General features: G+C 34.3%; 2 protein-coding genes across 6 annotated transcripts; one reads left to right on the plus strand and one right to left on the minus strand.

Annotated features, from left to right (window-relative positions):
* Positions 1-1,724: 1,724 nt before the first annotated feature.
* LOC122399403 (transcription elongation factor, mitochondrial-like) lies at positions 1,725-4,005 on the minus strand. 3 transcript variants are annotated; one of them, XM_043400080.1, is made up of 6 exons: positions 3,990-4,005; positions 2,937-3,091; positions 2,628-2,824; positions 2,403-2,546; positions 2,187-2,331; positions 1,725-2,098 (listed from the first exon to the last, which is right to left on the minus strand). In XM_043400080.1, the coding sequence occupies exons 3-6, from the start codon at positions 2,796-2,798 to the stop codon at positions 1,800-1,802; spliced, it is 759 nt and encodes a 252-aa protein (XP_043256015.1). In that variant the 5' UTR covers positions 2,799-2,824; positions 2,937-3,091; positions 3,990-4,005; the 3' UTR covers positions 1,725-1,799. The 3 variants fall into 3 exon arrangements, with proteins under 3 accessions (XP_043256015.1, XP_043256023.1, XP_043256006.1); XM_043400088.1 differs by having other exon boundaries at positions 2,628-2,734; positions 3,871-4,005; XM_043400071.1 differs by having other exon boundaries at positions 3,871-4,005.
* Positions 3,799-7,028, plus strand: LOC122399386. Of its 3 annotated transcripts, XM_043400049.1 has the most exons (8): positions 3,799-3,995; positions 4,141-4,193; positions 4,273-4,605; positions 4,703-5,038; positions 5,113-5,234; positions 5,313-5,645; positions 5,723-6,150; positions 6,225-7,028. In XM_043400049.1, exons 3-8 carry the CDS (start codon positions 4,375-4,377, stop codon positions 6,650-6,652), a joined length of 1,878 nt encoding a protein of 625 aa, XP_043255984.1. In that variant the 5' UTR covers positions 3,799-3,995; positions 4,141-4,193; positions 4,273-4,374; the 3' UTR covers positions 6,653-7,028. The 3 variants fall into 3 exon arrangements, with proteins under 3 accessions (XP_043255984.1, XP_043255976.1, XP_043255993.1); XM_043400041.1 differs by lacking the exon at positions 3,799-3,995 and having other exon boundaries at positions 3,999-4,193; XM_043400058.1 differs by lacking the exons at positions 3,799-3,995; positions 4,141-4,193 and adding an exon at positions 4,199-4,242 and having other exon boundaries at positions 4,334-4,605.
* The last annotated feature ends 6,856 nt before the right edge of the window (positions 7,029-13,884 follow it).

Below are 13,884 nucleotides of genomic sequence, written 5' to 3' on the forward strand. Positions count from 1 at the left end.
GCTCAAAAGCCGCATCGTATTGCACGTCCGAGCGAGCTGGTAATATCGCTCCGGCGCGAGGTCCACGAGAGATGTACGTTTTAAGCTGGATAGATTTTATACACGTATACGCTTGCGTAAGAATGTCCTCTCTCGAGTTACAAAAGTGTTTGTAAACTATAAAGAAAGAAACACAAAAGAAAAAGAAAAAAAAAAAAAGAAGATAGTAATTATTATAACGTACTTAACGTTTTTTCCGTTTCACAGTGTGTTGTAGCGTAAAACAAACGTGCACATACGTATATATATATAGATATATTATATATACACAGAATTATATATTAGATATATCGTTATACATATATATGTCGAGACTCGTTTCCAGCTGGTCTGATCGGGTATTACTTTAATAATTATAAATTGCGTTAACCTGGCAGCGATGCGATTGCGAGTAACATTATAGAAAATGACGCGTGCAATCACATAGTTTATTGTATAGCGCATAACTGTCATGCCGGCGACAGTTTAGTGATCTGTAGTCCATTGGCAATGAAAGTGAAAAGGTGCACTAGTTGATATACTTCTGTTGTTCGATTCATAGAGATAATTATACATTATACACGATTGGAGAATCGTTTGCTAACTGAATCTTTAACTAGGCAATTGGCATGTAAAACTCTTTTTCTCTAGATTAATATGAAAATTGAAATTAAATTGTTGCAATATATGAATTGTTCTTTCATAGTACAGATATATAAGACGATGTAGGGTTGATCGGTTTCACTAATTCCTTCGTATTTATTTATTGTTATGCATATTCCTTAGAAAGTAATCGGTTAAACCGATAGACATGTGTAAAACACACACGAGTGTAGGCACACGCAATTAAATTCAACCGAGTACCGAGAACATTAATCCGTTAATTTTCTATATTCTACCGATGAACGTCGATCCTTTTTTCATCTGAAATGTTTGCCATGTGGAGGTGTTGGTCGACGGAATTCAATGTGATTGTACCGACAAGCGAATATCAGATACATACAGTGGAGAACTACGTGGTGTGCTTATCCATGCTCGATTAGACAATGATACGTAGCTACATGCTTCTTACACAGCATCACTGCCGGATTAAGTAGCGGTGTTACTCTTTTCGACGAGCATACCTAATTTGACATTATAAATTTCGGCACACAAATATTGTCAAATCTGTACTTTTTAGTTTGGTCGTACAAATTCGTTGACTATGTTCTCGAAACAGTCACTACTTGGACATCTTGCTCTCGTATACTTACTCAAATTGATCACGATGGTACAAGTATTTCGACGAGTACGATATTTCCTGTTACCATTGTGAAAAAAACGTTACTTATTTGTTTATTTACCCGACGCGAGTTCGTATTCGAGAAGCGAGAAACATTAGACGTGCAGTGTACTATGAATAGATAGTATAATGAAAATTAATATATAATAAATGAATGGATCTGTACACACCTAATGTATTACTCTGTACGAAACACCCTCTTCTGTTTTTCTCTTCTATTCTTCCAGCCTCTGCTCTTGCTTTTCGGATCGTGTAACTGCGACTGGGAAACGTAAAAATTGAAGCATTTCCAAGTAGGTTCTATAAAGTTATTGTTTTCTAAACAATTTCTCATTAAACAGAATTATTTATTTCTCTTTCACTCGATATTTACATTATCTGATTACAAAACACTGGACAATTCTAGCATTTTCACACGCTCACAGAATTTCTAATAGAATCGTTTTCTTTGGCTTTGGTATTGCCTTTACGAAATTATGAACACTTATTGTAATTTTTTCTAGGATGGTATATTTAAATTATTTCGATATATAACTAGAATTATAAATGACATGGCCTTCAACAAAGACAACCTCATTTGTTCTTGATCAGCATTGTTCATCTGTATATACATTTCTTTCGTATCACTGTCTATATTTATATTTATTGATTTCGTGTTATTAAACTTAATAACACTGTCTGTTGCTGTTATATTCACAATATATTTTGAACATATGCTTTCACCGCCAATCATTAATTTAAAAATTCGTCCTGTTGTTTGGGGTCTAAATACGTATATGTTCTTTGTATTGTATTTTCCTAGAAAACTTAATTTTATGAAATTAATGTTCTAATAAACAAAGTCAATGTTTTTAATGGTAATATTAATAATAATATGTATATATACCATCTCTTAATGTTAGACAAGCCATGATAGAAGTGGATAACTGTTCTTGAATACTTAATATTTTTTGATGTTTTGTCTTCATAAACTGAAAATCTTCTATTACATAAACACTAGAATTGGGTATTTTTGCAACCACAGATGTCACCTACAAAAAGAAATAATAATTAAACAAAATATTACATTGTACTCTTAAATATCAAATTTTATAGTATTTACCACTGAGATCAAGTTATACATCTTATCTCTACAATTCAAATTGTACTGTTTCCAGTCCCAATGTAACACTTTCAAGTTGCAATCTATTAATGCCCAACTTATCAAGGTAGGCCCAACATGTAATCCTAATGTTGTTTCTGGAATCTCAAGTAGTTTACAAAATTGTATTATTATTGATATTAAAACAAAGGAATATTAAAGTAAGTTATATAAATGTATATGTACCTCTGGCTTCTTAATACAAGGTCTTACTGAAATTGCACACATTTTCTTTAACTTCTTTGCAATGATCGAAGTACAGTATGTATATATTGCATTGTGTCCAAATTTATCTATTAACAATAAATTCTGCAACGATTTATAAGTTCCATTTATATTGTGCCGTAATATTATCATTTTAGCATACAATGATCGAATATAATCTGTATAATGATAATAAAGATTATAATAATTCAATATTACATGAGAATAAAACATTAAACCTAATGAATTAATTCATTAGTAATACAAACAGTAACAATATAAATTACTTACTTCGTTGTTAGTTCTGTTTTGTTACTTTCATTTGCTACTTTTAAAATATTAATTTCTTCTTGTAAATCAAATTCTGTTTCAGTATTGTCACTTCATTATTACTTTGTTGGTTTCATTATTTTATAGTATATTTGAAATAGGTTAAATCATGCTTTCTATAAAATAAAAGTAATAAATAAATGTTTTCGGCATTGTTCTTTTGTAACGTTTATTGGTATATTATTATCGTTACTGGAATAATATTACTAAATGTAAACTTCTTAATTTTATAAAAATATAACGAAACATATTAACAAATTTTATTGTATACATTTCCTCCGGCGGGAAATAAAAGTTTATAAACAAAGTGATTGCGGTGTGTTGGAATACATAGAAAGCCGCGCCGTATCTCGAATAGATAACAATAAATATACACTCGGTAGAAGTTATAGAAATTTTTGTACTATTATAGGAGTTTATTATTTATGCGTGCATAATAATTACAGTTTTGCAGTGAAAGGGTTAAAAAGATAAAATATATAAAGATATTAAAGAAAAGTATATTAAAAAAAAAACATAAAATAACAACGATCTATGATATTTTCATGGGCAGAAGTAAATATTGAAATAGTTTCATTTAACTTTCTACATGTTTACATGTAGTTTCTTTCTGAAAAATTTGGAGAAAGAAAGAGAAAACAATTTACCAAGGCAACAAACATACATTTGTTTGAATTGTCGCATTGGTATAGAAAGTCTTCGAATTCTTCTAAGCACACGTCTATACAACTTTAGTCACATTTATACACAACAAGCAGAAGAGAATAAAATTGAAATTTCAAATCTAGCGTTAATTTTACACGTGGAGTATTACGAAACACTATTTGAGTATTACAGTAGATTTTTATAAAATTTAATGGAATGCATTGTAGATATATTTGTCCGTTTAATTTACCAATCTGTATTTTTCCGTAAAATACTTCGATAAAATGATTATTTCAAATTATTTAACATGTAAAACGGTATATATATATTGTAAGTGGTAGGATAAATATGCTGGTAAACACCACTCACGTTAGAGTAAGTTTTCTTGCAATGAATGTGAATTGAACAAAGTATCAGGTTAGGTTAAGTTAGGTTAGGTTGATGTACTGAAGTATTTATGCAACAATCAAATAGTTATTTTATTATTTTAGCATAATGAGTAGCAAAGCAAATGTTGCAGGTAAAACTCTCGTCACAAGGTCTGATAAAAATACCGTGGAAAGCAAACATTTGGTAACGTGCATTTTGGAAAATTTCGTATTGTTCGTGAATTTACCGTCGTGTAAATATTATTTGTGTAATAAATTTACAGCCTTCTTCCGAAGCACCTTTGGAAGACATTGTTTTATTTGATAATTGTAATACTCTGGTAGAAGTTACCGTGAAAACGAATGGTCGTAAACGTACGTCAACAATGGTTAGCAGCAGTCCTACCAGTCATAAAGGAGTAGAGGAAAAAAGAAGACCTGGTAGCAACGGTGACTCTCAGCAAAGCTGGTGTCGAGTTTTAAGAGAACAAAATCGAACAACTGTGAAGCAAAGTTTACAACAATCTGCAGGGCGAATACTAGCTTCAAAGTCAACAAAACATGCAAATGAAACTAAAGAAACGAAGAAACATTCCTTGAATCATCAAAGACACGAGGTTGGTTGACCTTGTATATTCTTTACTTTGAGTAGGTAAAGTTTCTAAGGAGGAAGGAGGAGAGACCAGAAATATTTTTTTTCTTGATTATATCTAGCATAAACATTTGGATGAAATTCCTGTCAAACAATCGGTTTCTCAAAAGAGAGGGGAAGAACAGATAAAAGGCACACCACGTACTACTAATCCATCGACAGCGTCGCTTCCAAGTTCTGTAGAGTCTATTCTAGTTCTTGACAGAGGTGTACAATGCGGTGGAATATTTGATTGTAGCGATGATAGATTTGGTGCATTCAATCCAGTTCGTACATTAGGCTTTTTAATGAAGGAATTGGAACACTCTGTCAAGGATGATAAAGCTAGTAAAATTCTTACCGATATGGAACAAGCATTGCTCAGAATACCAACAGAATCTGGAAAAACATCTTTTGTGGTATGTTTTTATTGGGAATTGTAGGAAAAAAATTGATACCAAAGATAGGTACTAAGCAGTATTATCTATGACAGGATATAGAGGCTATGACGCTTCGTACAAAATTAGAAAGAACTACGATGCAGTTGGAAGAAACAAGTCGAAAAATGAATACAATGTGTGAAACATTGCGCGAAGAACGAGATTGTTTACAGCGGTATGGATTTCCAATAAAAATTAAGCATATATTAGCGTTACCATGCAATGTACTTAAATATGTTTTATTTCAAATTAGACAAGTTTATAAACAAGTTTTAATGTTAAATGAAGCTCGAGAAAGGCAGTTAGATTTAGAAACAACTCTAAAAACATTAAAACAAGAATTACAAGAAGCAATGAAAACGGCTCAAGCTAGAGATAAGATAATAACCGAATTAAAAGAAGAGATCAAGGGCAATGAATTTTCTCAAAAAGTCGTAACGGATTTAAGAACAAAGTTTGCGGAACAAGCGGAGCTTGCAAGGCAAAGGCACTTAGAGGTGCAATATTTAACCCTTGAAAAAGACAAACTTACTGTTTTGTGTTCGTACAAGGATTCGTTATTAAGTGAACTCCGTAATGCAATCAAGTTAGTTGATTTATAATTGTGTAAGTTCAAGTTTATTCTAAGAAGATTTTATAATGAATAGCTGTCTTGTATCCTAGGGAGTTGCAGCATCAAATCGCAGATCAGTTAAGTAATTTAAATATTTATGTTCACGAAGAAAATACCAATCCACAAATCTCATTGGTTCACGGTGGTCTTGCGTGTTCATCTCCAACTTCTACTTCTTCCCGCGAATCAAATATACCCATTTCTTGGCATGATACATCGGATGTTTCCTTATCTACCGTGGATCACATTCCTCCGAAAAATAGAGACGTACAGAAATTTTTATACGAGCCGGAAAAAGTATCGGCTGTTCCGGAAAACTATGTTGGGAATTTGGAAAAGAAACGATCAAAACATATTATGGAATCTCAAGCGAAAGATTCCGTTAACTTAGAGTTTATTAGTTTACCTGGTGGAGAATCTTCGCTTACGGTTTTACCTTCTTACAAAGATCTTGGTTGTGCAGAAATTAGCCAATCAGGTAACTATGTCCGATATGTATGTACGTATTATAAGCATTTTGACGAATTTGGTTGCATAATATTTTGCTTCTAGTTCATAAAGGGAAGGAAGATATAACAACGTACAATAACAAAAAGAACGATAATGTACATAATTCAAAGAGTATCGGTAAAATATCTTTGCCAGAACGTTTGAATTCGCCTTCTGAGAAAGATCACGAGAAAGAACCACGTATGAAGGATTCGTCGAAAAATCGAAAGTCTTCGGGATTACAAAAGAAACAAAGTTGTGAGAAAAAATCGGCTGTAATCGGAGACGCTTCTAATATTTTAAAAAGTAATTTACCTCACAATCTATTAGGTTCTACTATATCGGAACAATTTCAGAATATGTTCCAGGATATTCGGATTCAAAGTAGAATGCCCGTTAATGTACCAAGCCCGCCAAGGAATTATCCCCATCCTGACTGGAGCGATAGTACTTTACCCAGTATCAGTACTGCTTCCGAATTATCCCTTTAGCTGCGAACGCTACGTATCGACTATTATCATTTGCAAAGTCTGCGTATACACGGTCATGATCGAAGCAAGGACTTTGTTTGATCTGACAAGATACAGCTAATAGTTCGAAGTAGTCAATGTCGAGTAACGACGGAGAATTTGACTCTTTATCGCATTTATCGTTATACCGAGCTACGGTGCCACGCACAGGCAGTAATTCTTCAGTCGAAGCGCGTTGCAGCTAAAGTGCATTACTAAATCCTTTCCACAAAATAATATGCAGTGCCTTCGTTCAATGAAATTATTTTTTATCCACGGAAACTCAGTTTCAGGAAACATAAAAATTAAATTATATTTTTATGATCTCAATGATTTAACAATATAATTTTAAGTGATAATTTACAGGAGATATACATAGTATAAATTGTATCGATTTTTGGCTTAAAATGTACTTTCCTATTAATATATGTATATTTGCTTTTAACTTGTAAATCTAAGTAAAATTTGTACACAAGAATATATATAATTTAAAAAAATATTGTTTATAAACATTTGTTATAATTATTAATTGAAAGGAGGGTAGAAAAGGCTTTCAAAGTTACGCGTAACATAAAAGAGGTTACATGTATTAATTGTACACAAGTGAAAGAAACTTTGCAGAGTAACGCAATGGCGTTAATGCCAAAGTATTACACGTACGTGTTATAACGATGCATTGCAGTGTTGGTGTACAAGGTAATATAAATTGGTAATTCTTAAAAAAGTGTTGCATGGTTTAATTGATAATAGTTTTAATAATGGAAAAAAAATGTAATGCGTTCGTTTTATAATAAACAATACGCGTATTATTTTTAATATCTTTACGTCCTTTAATAAATTCTTATTAAGAAATTGCAAGGACACAATATAAATATGACATGAAAAACCAGGTGTATATATATATATTTTTTATCACATATGTATATATACAAGTAAAGTATAATACTTATATTTTGTAAGTCTTAATAGGATTAAAAGGGAACATTTTAGTACACGTAAAACATTCATCAATTTTGCATAAAGACGTCTTGAAATACATATACATGTTTCCCAGTAAGCGTGTACTGTGTACTCTCTCTTCGCGAAAAATTCGATCTTTATGATTATTTTCCGTTTCTAGCAACCGAGAAACGTTCATCCGCTAACAACTATCATAATACGAACACAGTCCTAACATTCGATGCGTGTAAAATAAGTAATGTTAACTTCAAGACGAAAAAGACTGTCTTCGCATTGAATGACTTGGATGAAAATTGCGATAAAACGTGAAATCTTAAAAACGTTTATTTGATACGTGTTTATTTTCACGAGGAACCTTCCTCGACCAATTTTCAATGTATTACCCCTATTCTCGATGCTTTCAGTGTTGAGAAAAATCGGAATTTTGACGTGTTAATTTAAAATTTCGCGCCGTTTCTTCGTTCTTTTAATGGACTGAACATATCTTGAGTTCGAAAACGACGAGAAACATTTGCACCCTCGAAGAAAATTCCTTCGTATTCACGCGATATCGAAAAGTTAAAGTTCCTTTGTCGGATACGTATACTTTCACGTACAATTCAGTACGGTTTTTTCTTTACGACGTACTCGAGGTGTTTGAAAAACATAAATCATTTGATTTCGTTTATATTTATCGATGGTGTCCTTAATTAATTTTAGAAAGTTTAGTCTAAAAATCATAATAGAAAATCCTTTAACCTACGAAGAATGCAGAAATCGAACGTCAACGGTAACGATAATTATTGAATAGAACCGTAACGCGAAAATTAGATATTAATATCTCCCGGGATATTCTTAACGATGAAGGTATACAGGGCAAACGAATTTTTGTGGCTGCCGTGATTCTAAAATTTTCGTCCAAGTACATAAATACTCGCGTTCGTATATATTTCATTATTTGTCGTACGAAATTACCAGTATCTCGGTAATAATCTACGATACATCGCGAATCACAAAGTCTTTCGTTATTTTACGTATTGTTATCGTAACTGCTCTGAGGTATTACGTACGTTTGTGATTTAAGAAAATCGGCATTCTTTGAACATCATTCGAATCCTTTACGGGGAATATATTTTCAAATATATTGATATTATAAACGAAATTTTTATTAACCCACTTTGTATCGATCTTCTTAAAAGATCATCGAATCGAGTAATCGACACCGATTGCCAATTAAATGAGCGTTCTCATTTTCAAACAAAAAAATCTTGAAATATAATTTGCGCTTTTCTAATTGGCTGTCGATGGTATTACATTGAAGGTTGTCACATGTGCTGTTCGCATTTGGAATTCAAATTTACAGTTAATTCCCTGCAACGCTAGTTTACAGTAAACTTTTTTTTTTCGGAGAGACAGTTGGCAAATGCGTAGCATTGGATGCGCGTTCGAAATCGTGTAACGGTCGGAAATTAGTTCAATCGTTTCAAATTGGTTGCATCTCATTAATAAATTAAACGATATCCATAAAACACGTTTAAAAAGTGCATTTACAGATTGTGAAAGTATTGTTTACAGGTAAAGTGTTTTGAAGAGAAGAAAAATGAAGAAGCATTTGCAGAATCGACCATCAATTTCACAAGATTTCAAATTCGCCTTCCTGCAGATGTACGGTTAGTTTCGTAACGATACCTTACGATAATTTTTATTTTCGAAGAAACAGTTGGCAAATGCGCAATGTCGTATGCGCATTCGAAGTCGTGTAACGGTCAGAAAGTAGTTGAATCGTTTAAAATCAGTCACGTTGCATTCACAAGTTAAATGATATTGATAAAATACGTTTAAAAAGTTGCATTTACAGATTGTGAAAGTATTGTTTACAGGTAAAGTGTTTCGAAGAGAAGAAAAATGAAGAAACATTTGTAGAATCGACCATCGGTGTCACGAGATTTCAAATTCGCCTTCCTTCGAGCTGTTACGAGTACCAAGGGTAAGTGAAAAGAAAAATATTGTTTGTCGGATTGTTTAAACAAACAGCACATTGAAAACCTTCTCGTATTACATATATCTGTATACTTGGTACGTATGTTGCGCATATGTGTGTGTGTGTGTGGGGTGTGTGTGGCGAGTGTGTGTGTGTATGTATATATATATAGCTATTTTTAATACATATGTACATCTTTCCTTACGAAGTTAATGTATCAGTATTTGAGACTCATTTTTTGGTACCGATTGGTTTTTTGCTTTTGATTTTTATTGGAAATTGCGCGAATTATCGGAGAGCGTACTTGAGGTTAATGGTACAAAGAAAGTATCGTACGACAGATGGAGCACAGTAATATTAGCATCTGGACAGACCATGTTGAGTCACTTTATTTAGGTTTGGTTTTTCTTCCGCCATTTTGGCCGTTTTACTTAAACCGAATCGCGCCAAACGATTAGCGATCTGATTTCCATTTGATTCTCGTTCACGCGATACATTTTCATTTCTTTTTCTTACGGCTCGTGAAACGAAAGGGTGCAAAATGTTACCGAAATCTTGCGCACGATAGCTTCACATAAACGGGCACGAAACGCCGACGCGTCATACAATTACAATGTACCGCTAGCGTAGACTGTCGTATTGTTTACAATTGCGTATATTACAATAGACGATCGTCGAGTAGAAATCGTAAATCTCGTGAGTCGATTAAAATGAATCTAGCCGACTTTGTTTAAATATCCTACTTAAATAGTCTCAACTATGAATATGCTCGAATATAGCTCAGATATCGGAAGTGATAGTGGGTTGTTGTAAAAATAAAAATTTAACATTTGTCATCTTGAGGTTGCGTATGGAAGGACATGTTTTATTGTTTATTGTACGTTATATACTGCTTTGTTCGGTGTAAAAATATAAAGCATTTCGATTACAGACTTCGTATGTATGGGCGTTACCATTGTTACCGAGTAATCGGCAGTTATTACGATAATCTCTTTCTCGATCTTCCTTGATGCAGGGTTGCACGAATAATAATTTATTAAAGAAAACGACGACAACGAAATTCCCCCTATCAACGAACTTTACGCGACGGAACATAATATCGATGCATCGTTGCATCTGTCGGTACAATAGATTTCTAAAATATACGATTAACCTTCAATCTGATCTTTCAATGTGGAATAAATTTTCCTTATTTATCGACAGTGTTGTTCGACGGATAAATCTGCAGAGAAAGAAAAAAAAAATGTTCGTATACTCGATGCCCTTGCTTCAGTTTGAAGGTTACCTCGACTGTTTCGCGTCACTTAAATATGCCTTTTGAAGCGTCGAACAATAAAATCACGTGCTCGAAACGTAAAGAAGAAAAAGTACGCGGCGCGTAAGCAAGCTTTATCATCGCGGATCGCGAGAAAACATCGATGATAGTTAGATCGTTACGAACGAAAAGGCGAGAAGCGTGCCGGTGCAACCCAACTTCAAGAAACAGTCTCTAGCTCTCTCGTTCAACTAACAATGGCCCAGGCTATGGAGTTAATAATTGCTTTTACGTGGCAATGATAACAATATGCGTGTATAACAAATGTACTTAGAAACGGTTTCACTTGTGCTATTACTGCTCTCTGGCGATAAAAATCAGATATCATTGTTCAACTGCTGGCTCGTAACAAGGGCTGAGGGAGAGTTTGTTGGCTCTTTCTGCGAGTTTAAACACTATACACTTCCTGCTTGTGCGCCCAAAACGTGGCGTACGGACCCGCGAGCGACGACGACCGGTCACGGTCCGTCAGGCGCGCAACAAGACGCGCGCATTCAACTATATTCACTATTTTAACCCGAAGTAACAAACGTACGTTGGGTTATTTTTCATTTTTGTATTGTAAAATTAACGAACCTGTGGTCCTGTATATACACACTAGTGATTCCCATTTTTTCCTTTAAAGTGTCTTTTTTTTATTTTTTTTTACGTATACCAAGAGAGACCACGCAACATAGTATCGTGATCACCATCGACGCCTGACAATCGTACCGGTTTACACGAATTTAGCAAATATTTAATTTTCTTAGCTATTTCATTTTTATAGCTTGGTCTCCATAACGTATCGTTCTCGTTTCTCGCGTACAGAACGTCTCTAACATAGGCGTTGCACAAAATAGTTATCGAAAGAGCGACAAGAATTCCCTTCGTCGTTTTGTATTTACGATTGCAATTGTTGGATATCAGTATCGTCTTTTTTTTTCGAGGTCATAAAGTATACGAAGCAAGGGATTTTCAAAGATATTTCTGGTCTTTCAGAGGGCATTTATATAAGATGATAAATAACAAGCGACGAGAGAAGTTTCATCATTGATAACTATTCTTTTCAACTCCTATCCTCGAGATAATTTCCGGAAATGTATCATTTTTGTTCGTTTTCTTTTTTCCTAATATCGAAATGTGTATTGAAAGCTTCGTGAGTTCTCCATTGTTTTCTGTTTTTCAATCGATGTATCCCGATACTTTATTGCCGTACAACGCATATATTTATAGAAATATTTTTCTTCGTGCACCCTAAACTCGATTTATCGTATCGAAACCGTGAAGATTCGGTCGTGACCCACGGACTCGGGATCCTGATAATCGTAAAGCTCAAGAAACAACGAAAAGGAAGTGGAAAAACCTTGCGTTAAGTTTCGGAATGGACGGCCAAACGAAAATTAGCTATGCATGTACGTTTGGAAAGAAGCTTATCTAATAATAAGTAGAGTATATCTCTAGATTCGACAATAAAATCGTCGCTAATCTTCGTTCCAGCGATCCATCCTTAACGATAATCAGTCGATGTGTATTTAAAACGCGCGTGCGCGCTCGCCCGCTCATTTTTCTTTTTTTTTTTCTTTTCTCTTACGGTACTAGTATTACAATAACATTTTGATTAAATGACACGTGTCTTAACGCGTGCAATCTCACGAGGGAAACCGTCTTAATTATCGGGAAAAAGATGATGAACATTGTGGCGCGTGGAAAAGTCGAGCAATCCCCGTTCGAGACTCGATTTAAAGGCTAATACGGAAACAGATTCTCCTGGAACGTCGATGATAAACGTTCGTAAGTTTAGCAATTTTCAGATCATTGGCGATTAAAAAATCGTGTCCCATCGTTTATAGCTGTAGTCTAGAAATCAAAGCCAGAAAAGATGTTTCAATAATCGTTGACAGTTTGTTTCGTAAGATCATTGTTGCGATTATCGATCGTTCAAATGTTTAAATTCAAAATGTTTACACGACTTGGAAACGAACAGTGTTCCGAATCTCTCGATCGCGTGGTGCAGCTGTAAATTTTAGGAAACTCGTTTTAATCGCTCGATACAATCCGCCAAATACTGTTCTCAGGGGCAGTCTGATTATCGTTCGTCGTCGAAAAGACGGTGTCGAATTAAAATGATTACGCGAAATGAGTATTCGAATCGCGCCGGTGGCGCCCGACCAATCCCTGTTGCTCAGTCTATTCGTGTATAATTCAATGTCGATATAATTCAACGTATCAAAAATATTCTGAGAATCTTTGAAATCAGGCTTCGTAATTAGTTACGCAGCGGTTAGCCCAAGCAACGGTTATTCTAATTAAAAAATGGAAGCGTGTTGAACGCGAATACTGTTTCCGTTTTGCTGAAAAATCTTCTCTCTTATCCGGGGACTGCCGCTTGCCCGCTTAAATTGTCTTATCGATACGTCGGAACGAGTTTAAAACAGTCATTAAAATCGTAGATATTATTATTATTATTATTATTATTATTAATATTATTAATATTATTATTCATATTCATATTCATATTCATATTCATGTTCTCTCTTTCTCTCTCTCTCTCTCTCTCTCTTTCTCTCTATAAGTCACACTGAATTACGTATTCTTCGGTAGAGCGTGGAAGATGCTTGCAAAGTTCGGAGCACCTGTGCGATATATCGTACATATTATCCTATGTACAACGGTAGTAATTGCCGTGGCAACGAAACCCGAACGAAAAAGAATTGGTATCGGAACGCGATCCTCTGGTTTCACTTTACACATTTCGCGTATTTCAATCGTGCTCCACTACGGCGAACCCTTACAGTAATACGTATATTTGATTTAGTGTCTTTTGTTTTATACCTCGCGTATTCGTCGTAACATTGACATCGTTTTCGCCTTATAAAAATTGGACCTGGTTTTGTTTCGTATTTTCTTTTTATACAATTTTTCTCTAATTCCACCGCCCCCTCGTAATCGTCACCCACGATCGAATTTTTGTCGTAAGACCGTGGCGCGCAAGTACTATTA

Source organism: Colletes gigas, unplaced genomic scaffold (assembly GCF_013123115.1).
Source record: "Colletes gigas isolate AHSC1104 unplaced genomic scaffold, ASM1312311v1 Colletes_gigas_Sc00002, whole genome shotgun sequence".
Classification (NCBI taxonomy): Eukaryota; Metazoa; Arthropoda; class Insecta; order Hymenoptera; family Colletidae; genus Colletes; species Colletes gigas.